General features: G+C 41.4%; 1 protein-coding gene across 2 annotated transcripts in view; it reads left to right on the top strand.

Annotated features, from left to right (window-relative positions):
• Positions 1–14537, top strand: part of LOC137369466 (lysine-specific demethylase 4C-like) — a 537539-nt gene that overhangs the window by 117580 nt on the left and 405422 nt on the right. For both annotated transcript variants that reach the window (XM_068030713.1, XM_068030714.1), the window contains exons 7-8: positions 4332–4435; positions 10302–10439. In XM_068030713.1, the coding sequence (XP_067886814.1) occupies positions 4332–4435; positions 10302–10439 (242 nt within the window). The remainder of the gene's footprint in view (positions 1–4331; positions 4436–10301; positions 10440–14537) is intronic.

Below are 14537 nucleotides of genomic sequence, written 5' to 3' on the forward strand. Positions count from 1 at the left end.
AGAGGAATGTATGATGGCATGAAGAGAGCTCTTGGGCCAACCATCAAGAAGATCGCCCCCCTCAAATCTAAATCAGGGGACATAATCACTGACCAACGCAAACAAGTGGACTGCTGGGTTGAGCATTACCTAGAACTGTACTCCAGGGAGAATGCTGTCACTGAGACTGCCCTCAATGCAGCCCAGCCTCTACCAGTCATGGATGAGCTGGACATACAGCCAACCAAATCGGAACTCAGCGATGCCATTGATTCCCTAGCCAGCGGAACAGCCCCTGGGAAGGATAGCATTAACCCTGAAATAATCAAGAGTGCCAAGCCTGCTATACTCTCAGCACTACATGAACTGCTACGCCTGTGCTGGGACGAGGGAGCAGTACCCCAGGACATGCGCGATGCCAATATCATCACCCTCTATAAAAACAAAGGTGACCGCGGTGACTGCAACAACTACCGTGGAATCTCCCTGCTCAGCATATTGGGGAAAGTCTTTGCTCGAGTCGCTCTGAACAGGCTCCAGAAGCTGGCCGAGCGCGTCTACCCTGAGGCACAGTGTGGCTTTCGTGCAGAGAGATCGACCGTTGACATGCTGTTCTCCCTTCGTCAGACACAGGAGAAATGCCGTGAACAACAGATGCCCCTCTACATTGCTTTCATTAATCTCACCAAAGCCTTTGACCTCGTCAGCAGACGTGGTCTCTTCAGACTACTAGAAAAGATTGGATGCCCACCAAAGCTATTAAGTATCATCACCTCATTCCATGACAATATGAAAGGCACAATTCAACATGGCTCCTCATCAGAGCCCTTTCCTATCCTGAGTGGCGTGAAACAAGGCTGTGTTCTCGCACCCACACTTTTTGGGATTTTCTTCTCCCTGCTGCTTTCACATGTGTTCAAGTCCTCTGAAGAAGGAATTTTCCTCCACACAAGATCAGGGGGCAGGTTGTTCAACCTTGCCCATCTAAGAGCGAAGTCCAAAGTACGGAAAGTCCTCATCAGGGAACTCCTCTTTGCTGACGATGCTGCTTTAACATCTCACACTGAAGAGTGCCTGCAGAGTCTCATCAACAGATTTGCGGCTGCCTGCAATGAATTTGGCCTAACCATCAGCCTCAAGAAAACGAACATCATGGGGCAGGACGTCAGAAATGCTCCATCCATCAATATTGGCGACCATGCTCTGGAAGTGGTTCAAGAGTTCACCTACCTAGGCTCAACTATCACCAGTAACCTGTCTCTAGATGCAGAAATCAACAAGCGCATGGGAAAGGCTTCCACTGCTATGTCCAGACTGGCCAAGAGAGTGTGGGAAAATGGCGCACTGACATGGAACACAAAAGTCCGAGTGTATCAGGCCTGTGTCCTCAGTACCTTGCTCTATGGCAGCGAGGCCTGGACAACGTATGTCAGCCAAGAGCGACGTGTCAATTCATTCCATCTTCGCTGCCTCCGGAGAATCCTTGGCATCAGGTGGCAGGACCGTATCTCCAACACAGAAGTCCTCGAGGCGGCCAACATCCCCAACTTGTACACACTACTGAGTCAGCGGCGCTTGAGATGGCTTGGCCATGTGAGCCGCATGGAAGATGGCAGGATCCCTAAAGACACATTGTACAGCGAGCTCGCCACTGGTATCAGACCCACCAGCCGTCCATGTCTCCACTTTAAAGACGTCTGCAAACGCGACATGAAATCCTGTGACATTGATCACAAGTCGTGGGAGTCAGTTGCCAGCGTTCGCCAGAGCTGGCGGGCAGCCATAAAGACGGGGCTAAAATGTGGCGAGTCGAAGAGACTTAGTAGTTGACAGGATAAAAGACAGAGGCGCAAGGGGAGAGCCAACTGTGCAACAGCCCCGACAAACAAATTTCTCTGCAGCACCTGTGGAAGAGCCTGTCACTCTAGAATTGGCCTTTATAGCCACTCCAGGCGCTGCTTCACAAACCACTGACGACCTCCAGGCGCGTATCCATTGTCTCTCGAGATAAGGAGGCCAAAGAACTACTCTACAGGTCATAGCATACTAGTAAAGTTTCTCACCTACCAGAAATTAGCCAAATTAAACCCTGTATTTATTCCTCAGAATAAAGCACACCAAACCAGGTTTCTTTAAACAACAACAAATTAACTATTAATAAACCAATTTTAAACTATAATGAGATAAATCTATGTGTATGAACAGATTTTATAATTTCTTATTCTTCCTAGCCCTCATTCAAAACCCAACGGTTAACAGGCTTTAAAAGATTTGTTTAAGTTAGAACTGTTTCTTAGGTATTATAAAATAACTGGGTTGTAACTTTTGGTAGAATATTTCCGGATCGGTGAGGTGTGCCAGAGTCGAATAGTCAGATGTCACTCAAAGTTTCCAGGTGAAATTAATGAACAGTCTGTGGTGGATAGGTGTTCAAGGCAATTCGTCTGCAGCAGGCCTCACACAGATCTTTCAGCAACAGGTTGTAGCAACAGGTCTATTTACATTTCAAAGTAGCAGTCCAACAGTAGAAACTTTCTTGAGATTTCAGGAGCTTGCAAAATATAACAATGCAGCAAGACTCACACTTGAGGTAGAGATTTTCAGAGACTGGAGACTACCTTCAGCACTGCAGGCTTCCTATCACCAAAGGAGCCTTTCTCCAAAGCAGTGATTCTCCACAGAGTGCCACAACCTGGGCTGAAGGGCCTGTTTTTGTGCTGTATAACACTATGATTTATGACTCTAACCCCTCTTCCTGTGTCCTCTCTCTCTCTCTTCAGGCATGAACAGCAATAAGGGTTTTAGCTTCCATGCCTTCGATTTGCAACTCCTTCAAAGTTCTTGTAACTTTATGAAGAAATTAGAATTTCCCTTGATACAGGAATTATTTTTCAAGAGAAAGAGTTTCTGGGCTGTTTTAGTACCCCTTTTTAGATTTCTTTCAGAGAGAGTTCTCTTGTTCTGTTCTCCAGAATAGGTTCCAACCAACAACCGGTCTTTTCTTACAAAAGAGAAACGAAAAACTCCCCAGCAGCCAGCCATGTGACAGTCATTTTTCTTTGCTGAGTGGCTTGAAAAAACAGATAGCCTTGCACGTGCCCCATCCAGTTCAGCATTCACTGTTCCCTGAGAAATTCTCTTCTCAGTCTTAAAGGCACACACCTTCTGCTTTTTTTTAAACAAAGCACTTGAAACAATGGGTAAGAGATTAGAAAGTTTAGATGTACAAAGGGACCTGGGTGTCCTCATCAGTAAGTTACTGAAAGCTAACCTGCAGGTGTTAGCCTATATCACCAAAGGATTTGATTACAGGAGTAGCTAAGTCTTGCTTCAGTTGTATAGAACCTTGGTTAAACTGCACTAGGAGTACTGTATGCAGTTTTGGTCCCCTTACCTTAGGAAGGATATTATTGCCATAGAGGGAGTGCAACAAAGGTTCACCAGATTTGTTCCCGGGATGGCGGGAGAGATTTGTGAAACTGGGCCTGTATGCTCTAGAATTTTGAAGATGAGAGGTGATCTCATTGAAACCTGCAAAATACTTCAAAGGACAGACAGGGTAGATGCAGGTAAGATGTTTCCCCTGGTTTGGGAGTCTAGAACCAAGGGACACAATTTCAAAATAAGGGGGAAGCCACTTCGGACAGAGATAAGGAGAAATTTCTTTACTCAGAGGGTTGTGAATCTTTGGAATTCTCTAATCCAGAGAGCTATGGAAGTTCAGTCATTGAGTATGTTTAAAGCAGAGATTGACAGATTTCTAAATACCAATGACACAAAAGCATATGGGGATAGTGTGGGAAAAAAGCATTGAAGTGGATGATCAGCCATGATCTTACTGAATGGCGGAGCAGGCTCGATGGGCTGAATGGCCTACTACTGCTCCTATGTTCCTCCAACAGTGCAGCACACCCTTAGTCCTGCACTGGAGTGTCAGCCTACAGTGGGACCTGAACCTGGAATCTTGTGACTCAGGCAAGAATGCCAGCAACTGAGCTGTGGCTGATGTGTGTCAAATCTTCCACGCTTGCTTGGATACTTCGTTTTACCAAACATCTCTTTGCATTGGTGAAAGGATTTGATACTTGATCGTTTCAATAGAGATAATGGGGTAAATCTATTTGAAATGCATTATTTTAAACATGAGCAAAAATGGCACAAAGCAACTTCAAAGATAGTTTAGGAAAAGCTCTATATAAAGTTGCTTTGTGTGCTCCCTTTCTATGTATACTGGCAACATGTTCCCTTTATTGTGGGAAGGTTACTTAGTGCTTCTGGCTAACTTGTAAGATAAAATGAATTACCCAATTGTAATATAAACAATTTAATTGTAAAATATTTGTCGTCTACAGGTTTCTTTCCAAGTAGTTCCCAAGGATGTGATGCTTTCCTACGTCACAAGATGACCCTTATATCTCCTTCCATACTAAAGAAGTATGGGATTCCTTTTGACAAGGTATTAAATGTTTGTGTAAAAGAAAATCAATACTAATCATTTAGCATCAATTTTTAATTGCCTCTACCTTTCTACCCTCATAAACCTGGAATTAGTCTATGTGAACAGTGTATTTGTATTTTTAAGATGAAGTCAATTTTATCAGACTGTAACAAAGCATAGATAAAGAATAATACCATTAGATATGTTCTTTTGAAAATTGTGTGGGCTGAGTAGTACTTTGGTTTGTATCAGATTTAGGGATTTTGACAAAAGGCCATTTCAAAAAAAGATTTTGAATTTAAAAGGTTGAGATAGTTACACAAAGTAATCCTCACATTTTAAACAAAAATCTACTGTTTGGATTTGATCACAGGGAATTTTGCAGAGCTTTGCTTGCCTTCATGTTAGATCATTAGCAAGTCGGTACACTTTCTCAAGGAGGTGTAATTTGGCAATTATCCAAATGTAGGATTTAAATGTAGGATATCAAATTAAAAAAGCTAGATTATTTTCATTTTAAATGTGCTATTCTATATTTGATAAAGTTAATGTATAGGAAATTCTTTAACTTTGCAAATTTAAATGGATTTATGAAATGTTTAAATGCTTTAATGGAAATACTGCTCAGTCTTTTTCTGACTTTGAAGGGCAGGCACAAATTCAAAACATTTGACTCTCAAATTGGGAGTCCTGAGTTTGAATCATAATTTCTACTGACAACTGCATTCAGGCTTACTACAGAGAAGAGACTTAGTTTTCCAGTCTCAAATAGAAAATTTCAACAGGAATGTGGGGTGCTTAGCTGGAACAATTTGTTCAAAATGTTCTTGTTTCAGATTTTGTTTACTTAGCACTTTGTCCATTGTTGTTTTCCTGTGATTTAACTCCAAAACTGGCAAACTAATTTTGGTTAAAAAAACACTTGATTTTTTTTCCTGAAGTCTTCAAAACAAATGGATAACACATCTGATCCCAAATAATTGCATCAGTAAATAACAAAATCAAAACTTGTGGTCAAGTGAACATTGACTTTTTCAGTTTAATCTGCAAGAGTAGGTTTCAAATTATTGAAGCGCTGCTAATCTGAATATTCGATAGCAATGAAACCACAAAAGTGCTTCTTGAACTTTTTATCTGTGCAACTTTCTACAAGTGGTACAGTTTCAAGCTTTGTTAAGTTTATTTAGTGTTAAGCTTGTAATTAAGGTTTCACGTTCGGAGATTTACTAAATAATTTATTTTGTCATTGTTCAATTTATAGCCGATTCTAACTGTTCAAGAATATCAAATGAATTGACTATAATTTGTCTTTTCGGATTATGCAGGAACTATGTCATGAGTAATATACTCAGCTGAATTTAGGGTGGGTTGTGCAGCAGATTATTGCACAGATAGGGCTGGATGATGTGCCGGTCATCCCGCTCTGATATTCCAGCCGGTTGCCGGAACTCCCGTCCCTTCGGATCTCCGTTTGAGGCGGAGTGAAGTTTTCAGGGTGGTGGGGGGGAAGTGGGGAAAACTCTCGCTATTGGTTGAGGGGCTGGTGGGAAGGCGTTAAAGGTCGGAATCGAGAGTTGACTTTTTTTGAGGGGAGAGGGCAATTAATAAATTGAGTAGTCATGGGGGGGGAAGTGGTGGGAGATGGGATTGAAATTGCTAATAAAGTTTTAAATTTATATTTTAAAGACCTGTACCTTAAAAAATTTAAATGGACCTGAAGGGCTTGAAGCCCTTTAAAAATGGCCCCTCTACGTCCTATGGGCGTGCGTTCCACCCCCTCCATGTAAATGAGCCGCTGTGGTCAGCAGGGCAAGTCCCATGCGTCCCGCCACTTTTGAAGCTCGCTGCCAAGATCAGCGGCGAGCTTTAAAAATTCCAGCCATTAGTTTCCGTTAGGTCCCATTTCTACCACCTGTTTGGCATCTGTGAAATTGGCATTTTTTGTGTGGGTAGGAAGACCACCTAAAAAGTTAATAACTGCATGAAGCTGTGTATTGCACGACACTTAACTCGCTAATGATAGAAAAGAGTTGAATCCATTACTAACTTCAGAATCCCAGTCTGTCACAGGCTGTTCAGTAATTGTAGAGCTGCAGTTTGCTCTACTTCAGCTATGTAAAGAGGTATTGCAATCAGCTTATGCAACTACATTTTGAAGTTTATGAAGGGAATTACAAATTAGATACAGACATATTTATTCAGTTTGCTGAATAGTTCAGGGGACTCAAGTCAAAAACTAAATAGACAGGTCCTACCGGGGAAGACCGTTGAAGTGGGCAATGATACAGGTTTCTGGAAAGAGAAGGGTTTGAGGGAGATAGTGAAAAAGCAAGAGGTTGGGCTTGAATTCCATTGTAAAGAGAGGCTTCTTAGGCCTAACTGCCTTTGATACTGCACTACCTGATACATTACAATGCAGTATGACTGACACTTTTAAAGCAATCACTCATCACAGATGACAGACCAAATTGAAGAACATATCTCGAGAGATACCTTAAAATTGAATAACAATATCATTTCAAGTTCTAAAAAGAAGGATCTGGGTTCCCACTTGCATTTCTGAATAACAGTACAATGAACACAGGGGCTGAAAATAAGCTGTGAGCCATCGATTCTTGTGGCACTGAAACGGAAATGTGTTGAGCACTGATAAGCTCACCAATAATCAATGGGTGACAGCTGAGCAGGTGCTCACTAGTAACACTTAAAACTAAGCAGTGGTGGAGGTATTAAGAGTTACTGGCACTCAAATGCAATTACTTCCTCAAGTACATTTGATACCAGTGCCTCTCTGTAATTGCACATCTTTGAGCACTATCAACATCCTGGGGGTTACCATTGACCAGAAACTGAACTGGACCAGCCATATAAGTACTGTGGCTACAAGAACAGGTCAGAGGCTAGGAATTCTGTGGCACGTAACTCACCACCTGACTCCCCAGTGCCTGTCCACCAAGGCACAAGTCAGGAGTGTGATGAATACTCTCCACTTGCTTGGATGAGTGCAGCTCCAACAACACTCAAGAAGCTCGACACCATCCAGGACAAAGCAGCCCGCTTGATTGCCACCCCATCCATCACCTTCACTCCACTATTGATGCACAGTAGCAGCAATGTGTACCATCTACAAGATGCACTGCAGCAACTCACCAAGGCTCCTTACACAGCACTTTCCAAACCTGTAACCTCTACCAGCTAGTAGCACAAGGGCAGCAGATGTATGGGAACACCACCTCCTGCAAGTTCCCCTCCAAACCACACCATTCTGACTTGGAACTATATTGCTGTTACTTCACTGTCACTGGATCAAAATCCTGGAAGTCCCTTCCTAACAGCACTGCTGGTGTACCTACACCACACGGACTGCAGCAATTCAAGGAGGTGGCTCACCATCACCTCTTCATGGGCAATTAGAGATGGGCAACTAATGGTGGCCTAGCCAGCGATGCCCACATCCCATGAACGAATTAAAGAAAAACTTTTCCAGAATGTCCAATGTAGTTCCTTGAACTTTGTAGCTCCAATAGTAGCAGCACTGAGAAATATCGTAACATTTCCAGTTTGTCTTTATACACATTTTAATTTAAAAAAAATCTTTGTTACAAGTTGCTGTGTCTTTTATAGACAGCTTTTGATACGGCAGTTTTTGCAGGCCACAAACTGAAGTTTTCAAAAGCACATTAACACATGGACTTATTCTAAATACAAAAAAATCATTAGTGTAACCTGTAGCTATAAGATTTCTATCTCATAATGTTGTGTGACATCATGAATATTTTAGTCTTTTAAACAGAATGGCATTTGCTATTTGTGTTTTAACACTTTGAATTGCTTTTCTGTTTCAAATGTAGACCCTTTGAATTCAGTCCTTTGATTACTAACAGTCCAGTCTCCCTGATCTGATCAACATTCATGTTACGGTGATAAAATTATTCAAATATCAGGAAGTTCCTACTGTTCCTAGTTTCACTTGTAACATCAAAAACATAGCACCTTTAATGTAATGAAATGTCCCAAAGTCCCAAAGCAACTTCGATTTATATGGCGCCTTTAACATAATAAAACATCCCACGATGCTTCATAGGAGCATTATAAAGCAAAATATGACACAGCCACCAAAAGCTTGGTCAAAGAGGTAGGTTTTAAGGAGTGTCTTAAAGACGGAAAGCGAGGTAGAGAAAATCCTGAAATATAGGCAGTGAATTCCAGAGCGTAGGGCCTAGGCAACTGAAAGCACAGCACCAATGGTGGCTCGATTAAAATTGGGGATGCTCAAGAGGTCAGAATTGGATGAACGCAGATATCCTGGAAGGTTGTGCAGCTGGAGGAGATTAGAACTAAGGAGGGATAAGGCCATGGAAGGATTTGAAAACAAGGATGAGAATTTTAAAATCAAGACGTTGCTTGACTGAGAGCCAGTGTAGGCCAGCGAGCACAAGGGTGATAGGTGAACGGGACTTAGTGCGAGTTAGGGCACGGGCAGCAGAGTTTAGGATAACCTCAATTTTACTGAAGATCGAATGTGGGAAATTAGCCCGCAGTGTGTTAGATAGTCAAGTATAAGCAACTAAAATTATGCTAAACCCCTGGTTGTTTTGTTTTCTACTTCAGCACCCTTCATTCATTCCTCATTCTCTGGTAACAGTTAAAATATACACTTGAAGACCATAAAACCACTAATGCTAATGTGTAGATAGTTAAATAATATCTGGCTGTGGTTGAAATATCCCAAAAGTAGAGGCAGTGGCATAACTTGTTTGCTGGAAGTGATACACTGTATACATATCAAGAATCATGAAATATGCAAATTCCTGCAATTTTCTAAAAGAGAAATGGAAATTAATTAAAATTCACAAGTTTTTGTTTCCCTTGTACGGTATTGTTGTTGTTCCTCCTCCTCTGTTGTGTGGTAGTAAGCATTGTCAACAGCAAAAACATCAACATATTTATATAGTGCTTTTAATGTAATAAAATGTCTAAGGCGCTTCACAAGAGCATTATAAAACAAAGAATGACACTGAGCCACAAAAGGAGGTGAGAGGTCAGGACCCAAAGCTTGGTCAAAGAGGTAGGTTTTAAGGCGTGTCTTAAAGGTGGAAAGCGAGATGGAGAAGGGTAGAGGTGTAGGGACGGTAATTCCAAAGCTTGGGGCTTAGGCAACTAAAGGGACAGCCACCAATGGTGGAGCAATTGAAATCAGGGATGCACAAGAGGTCAGAATTAGTTGAGCACTGATATCTTGGACGATTGTGGAGCTGCAGGAGATTACAGAGATCGGGAGGGATGAGGCCAGGGAGGAATTTGAAAACAAGGATAAGAATTTTAAAATCAAGATGTTGCTTCACCGGGAGTCATTGTAGATCGGTGGTACAGGGGTGATGGGGGAACGGGACTTGGTGCAAGTTAAGACACGGACAGCAGAGTTTTGGATGACCTCAAGTTTAAGGGGAGTAGAATGTGGGAGACCAGCCAGGAGTCCATTGGAATAGTCAAGTCTAAAAGTAACGAAGGCATGAATGAAGGTTTCAGCAGTAGATGAACTAAGACAGGATCGAAGTCGAGCGATGTTATGGAGCTGGAAATAGACAGTCTTAGTGATGGCATGAATATGAAGTCGGAAGCTGATCTTGGGGTCAAGTGAGACACCAAGATTGCGAACAGACTGGCTTAATCTCAGACTGTTGCTAGGGAGAGGGATGGACTCGGTAGCTAAGGAACGGAGTTTGGAGTGTTTGTCAGTCGAAGCTTGTTTGTTGTGGCGTAACACATAAAGCAAGAATCCACAAATGATATGGTAACACCATAAGAAATTAGTAGTATGAATCCTAAAATTAAACTTAGTAGTTCTCCAACTTCAAGCTGCTTTGTACTTTATTTCATGCAGATTACACAAGAAGAAGGGCAGTTCATGATCACTTTCCCCTATGGCTACCATGCTGGCTTCAATCATGGATTCAACTGTGCTGAGTCAACAAACTTTGCCACCATTCGATGGCTTGATTATGGAAAAATAGCTAAACAAGTAAGTGACAGCAATGAATGCAAGTGTAAAGCATTGATTATCTTTCTGTTTCACAGTAACTGAAGGAAAACTCAGATCTCAAAATATTCACTACCTTCTCCACTCTATGCTAACCATATCTGCTGAATCACTGTGAACACAGATAATGGAAAGTTTGTCAAAAAACACGAGGAATGAAACAATATTCTCTTGACAGGGTCAAAATACCCACTTCTTAAAACCCTTGAGAGCGATTTAGCTTGTTGGCAGTTAGCCATTTGCTAATTTTCCAGGATAGCTGGTGACACAAGCTTTCACTGTAACAATACAATTAAATTATTTAATAACTTGCTGAATAAATTCGGCAACAACATTCAAAACTAGAAGTGAGTATTTGATAGAATGCATAATCTGTAACCCATGTATTATTGGGCTAATCGTCACAGAAAGTAGTGGTGCAGAAATGGTGAAACATTTTATTTATTATATCAGAAATAAATAGATTAAGGAAGTAAAATAATGTGTTAAAAACAGTTAGACTTTGTAGATGGAATTCTTTCTAATATTGGAAAGAAGAAATTGCTGGACGTGCATCTTTTTTGTATGATAGTTTTTCCATTGGGTGGATAATTGCATCCGTCATTACTGTCACAAGGATTTTTCTGTCATTTTGAAGTTTTCTGCATTAAGAGGGTTTGGTATTGCCTTCTTTCAGGTCTTTATATGTTTTCATTAAAATAAGTGTCAGTGACAGAAAATATATGGATTGGTTCTGCTTTCATCTGTCTTTTAAAATATTAATACCGTATGGGCCTGAAGTTGTGGTCAGTGGCCATTTGCCTGTAGAATTTTTATGGGTTTTTGTATTGCAAGTTCCTGTCAGCCAACCATCCAAGAAGTGCAGTGCCCTCTACAGAGCTATGGAGACCTCTGTGAACAGAACCAGCACTGTGTACCTCCTGAACCAATCAGATTAAAGAATTGTTAATGAGCAGCACAGAGTTTGAACCAGGAAGTGTCAGTTCGAATATTTTAATTGTCCTAGAAATTGTTCGACAGTAATTTAAGAAATACCACACAGCAAATGGGTACTTACACTGGAGTGGACAAGCCCTAACTTTTTCTGGCCAGTCAAGCAGAGCTTCGTGAGCAGCACAGGAGTGGCCCCAAGTGTTTAAAAAGCAGTGTGGCAGAGCAGCAGCAGAGAGGGGAAAACAGACTCTGCATAAATCTAAAAAAAGTGATGTCACAGTTGACGCAGTGGAGAACCCTTTGAAAGCCAAGTGATGTCAAGGTGAACACTGGCAAGAGCTCTGAGGGTGAGTAAACAGTAAGTTATTTTTTTAAGCAAAGCAGCCTATCTCATTTTAATTAAGGCTATAATAAATAAATAAAGAAGACGACTAGAGATGGCAGGGCAGACTTTGTGTTGGCACTGTGGTATGAGGCAGCTTATGGACAGCAAGACTATCCCGAATTCTAATCTCTGCCTTCAGTTACTCTAGCGCAGAACCATTGAGCTGGAATGGGAGTTGGAGACCCTCCGAAACGTAAGGGAGGGGGTGAATATCTGGATAGCTTTATGCAGAATGCAATTACACTCAAGGAAAGCACAGGTTCAGGAAGGGGAGGCGGCGACTTAGGAAAGGTTGAGAAGGAGGTTCCACAGACATTGGTCCTGTCCAGCAGGTAAAATGTACTCGCTACCTGTGAGGGCAAGCGGAAAGTCTGTGGGGAAGTCAGCTACAACAAGATACCCATGCACTGTGGCTTAGAAGGCTGTCCAGGGGTGGAGGGTAAAGAGCAGAGTAGAATTGTGGTCATGATGGGGGATTCTGTAATTAGAGGGATAGATAACGTCCACTGCAGCCATGAGCGAGAGTCCCGAAGGGTGTGTTGCCTATCTGGTGCCAGGATAAGGGATATCTTGAAGCAGCTGGAGAGGAATTTGGAAAGGGAGAGGGAAAAATCCGGTTGTCATGGTCCATGTTGGAGCAAATCACAGGAAATCCTGCTGAACGATTATCAGGTGTTGGCTAATGTTACGACCTCTCCAATCAAAGCCCCCAATCAAAATATACGATTCTGATTGTGGTGGGAGAAATGCAATGTTAATTCAATCCCGTCCCTCCACAGATCGCCTAACATATAATTTTTAAACTTTCCAGTTTAAAGAAAGACCCAGGCAAATTGTACCATCAACTCCTGAATGAGGCTAACCAAACCAGGTGTCTTTAAATCAAAAAATTAGCTGTTTAATTAGAAAAACTAAATTCTTAAACACTATTAAGGTATAAGCAACATCTAAAATAGAAAAAGTTAGAGTCCTTGCAGATTTACACTCCTGCTGGATGTGTAACTGTCCAAGGTTGCTTGAAGTCCTCACAGCCGTCTGATGGGGAAATAAAGGTTCTTCAACAGTAGAACAGTCCGTAGTCTAATTCAGAAGTTGAAATTGATGCTTTCCTTCTCCAGTGATGAATTTCAACAGTTAACAACTTGCAAACGCTTTTTAATGAATGAATTTGGCTTTAGAATTTTTGAGGGATAAAAGATTGTCACAGTCTAACTTCCCAAGCTTTAGTTTACATTATCAGAGATCTCTGTTTTGGCTTGACTTTTTAGAATTTTGAGAGAGAATAATAAATAAACAGACTAAATTCTGTTCCTTCATTTTAAATGGTCTGAGAGCACTCCTTTCAGATGCTAACACACAGCTGTCTGTCTGTTTCTCAGAGTTAGAACAGTCTGTTTCCACTATAAGCCAGTTCAAAATTAAATTGTAGCAATATATCTCTTGATCTCTGATCCTAATTGGCTGTATCCCAGGCAACGAGAATGCACTCTTTGACTCTGTGTCCGAATGGCTGTATCCCGGGGCAGCGAGAATGCATTCTTTGACTCAGTTTTTAGGGCTTGCTGCCTTAAAGCAGTACTGCTTCCTTTCCAGCCTTAAAGGCACACCACATTCTTCCCGGAAAAAAAACTACAGGATCATAACACTAAATTAGAAAGCAGATCCTGGAGGTTAATAATCTCTGGATTGTTGCTTGAACCATGTGCAAATTGGCATAGAGACAGACAGACATCAGGAGAATTAACAAATGGCTGAAGGGCTAGTGTGGGAAAGAGAGGCTCCTTTTCATGGAAGACTGGTGCCAATACTGGGACAGAAAGGAGCTGTACTGCTGGGATGGGCTCCTTCTGAACCGGAATGGAATCAGCGACCTAGCGGAAAGGGCAAATAGGAAAATGACAAAGGCTTTATAAATTAGTAAGGCGGGAAGGGATCTGTAGGAAATAAAACAAGCCTAAATTTAAACAAAACAGGAAAAGAGTGCAGAGGGCAGACTAAGATAAAGGGCACATAAATGGGAAAGTAATAAATAGTGTTATAGCACAGGTATGTAGAAAGATGGTTGAAGGTTAAGTGAGAGGAACAGTTATTAAACACGGGTGAAACTATCTGTACAGTATTGCACACTGTCCATAATAAAACCGAGGAATTGGAAGCACTATATTGCAAGGAACCAGTTGAGAACATGAGAAATAAAATCTCTAGAGATATAAGACTATAAAGAATCGATCACACTAATAGGAGTTCTGATGAAAGGTCACTGATCTGAAACGTTAACTTTGCTTCTCTTTCCACAGATGCAGGCAGACCTGCTGAGTATTTTCCAGCACTTTTTGTTTTTATTTCAGATTTCCAGCATCTGCAGTATTTTGCTTTTAATACACTAATAGGAGTAGTCTACATATCGCCTAATAGCACAAGGGAAGAAGAAATATGCAAACAAATTAGGGAAATAAGTAAAATACATAGAACAATAATCATGGAGGATTTCAACTACCCCAAAACTAATTGGCCAGAAGAGATAGACAAAGGCGATAAGGGAATGGAGTTCCTGCAATGTGTACTGGACTTCTCTCCAACCCAATATGTAAGAAGCCCACAAGGGAGGATTCACTACTGGATCTAGTAATGGAGAATGAACCAGAGCATTTCAGAGAAGGAAATGTAGGAGGCTATCTAGGCAATTGTGACCATAACATAATATGCTTTAAGATAACAATTGGGAAGGGCATAAATATGGCAAAGACCAGGGTAATAGAAAG

The sequence above is a fragment of the Heterodontus francisci genome, chromosome 4 (genome assembly GCF_036365525.1).
Source record: "Heterodontus francisci isolate sHetFra1 chromosome 4, sHetFra1.hap1, whole genome shotgun sequence".
Lineage (NCBI taxonomy): Eukaryota > Metazoa > Chordata > Chondrichthyes > Heterodontiformes > Heterodontidae > Heterodontus > Heterodontus francisci.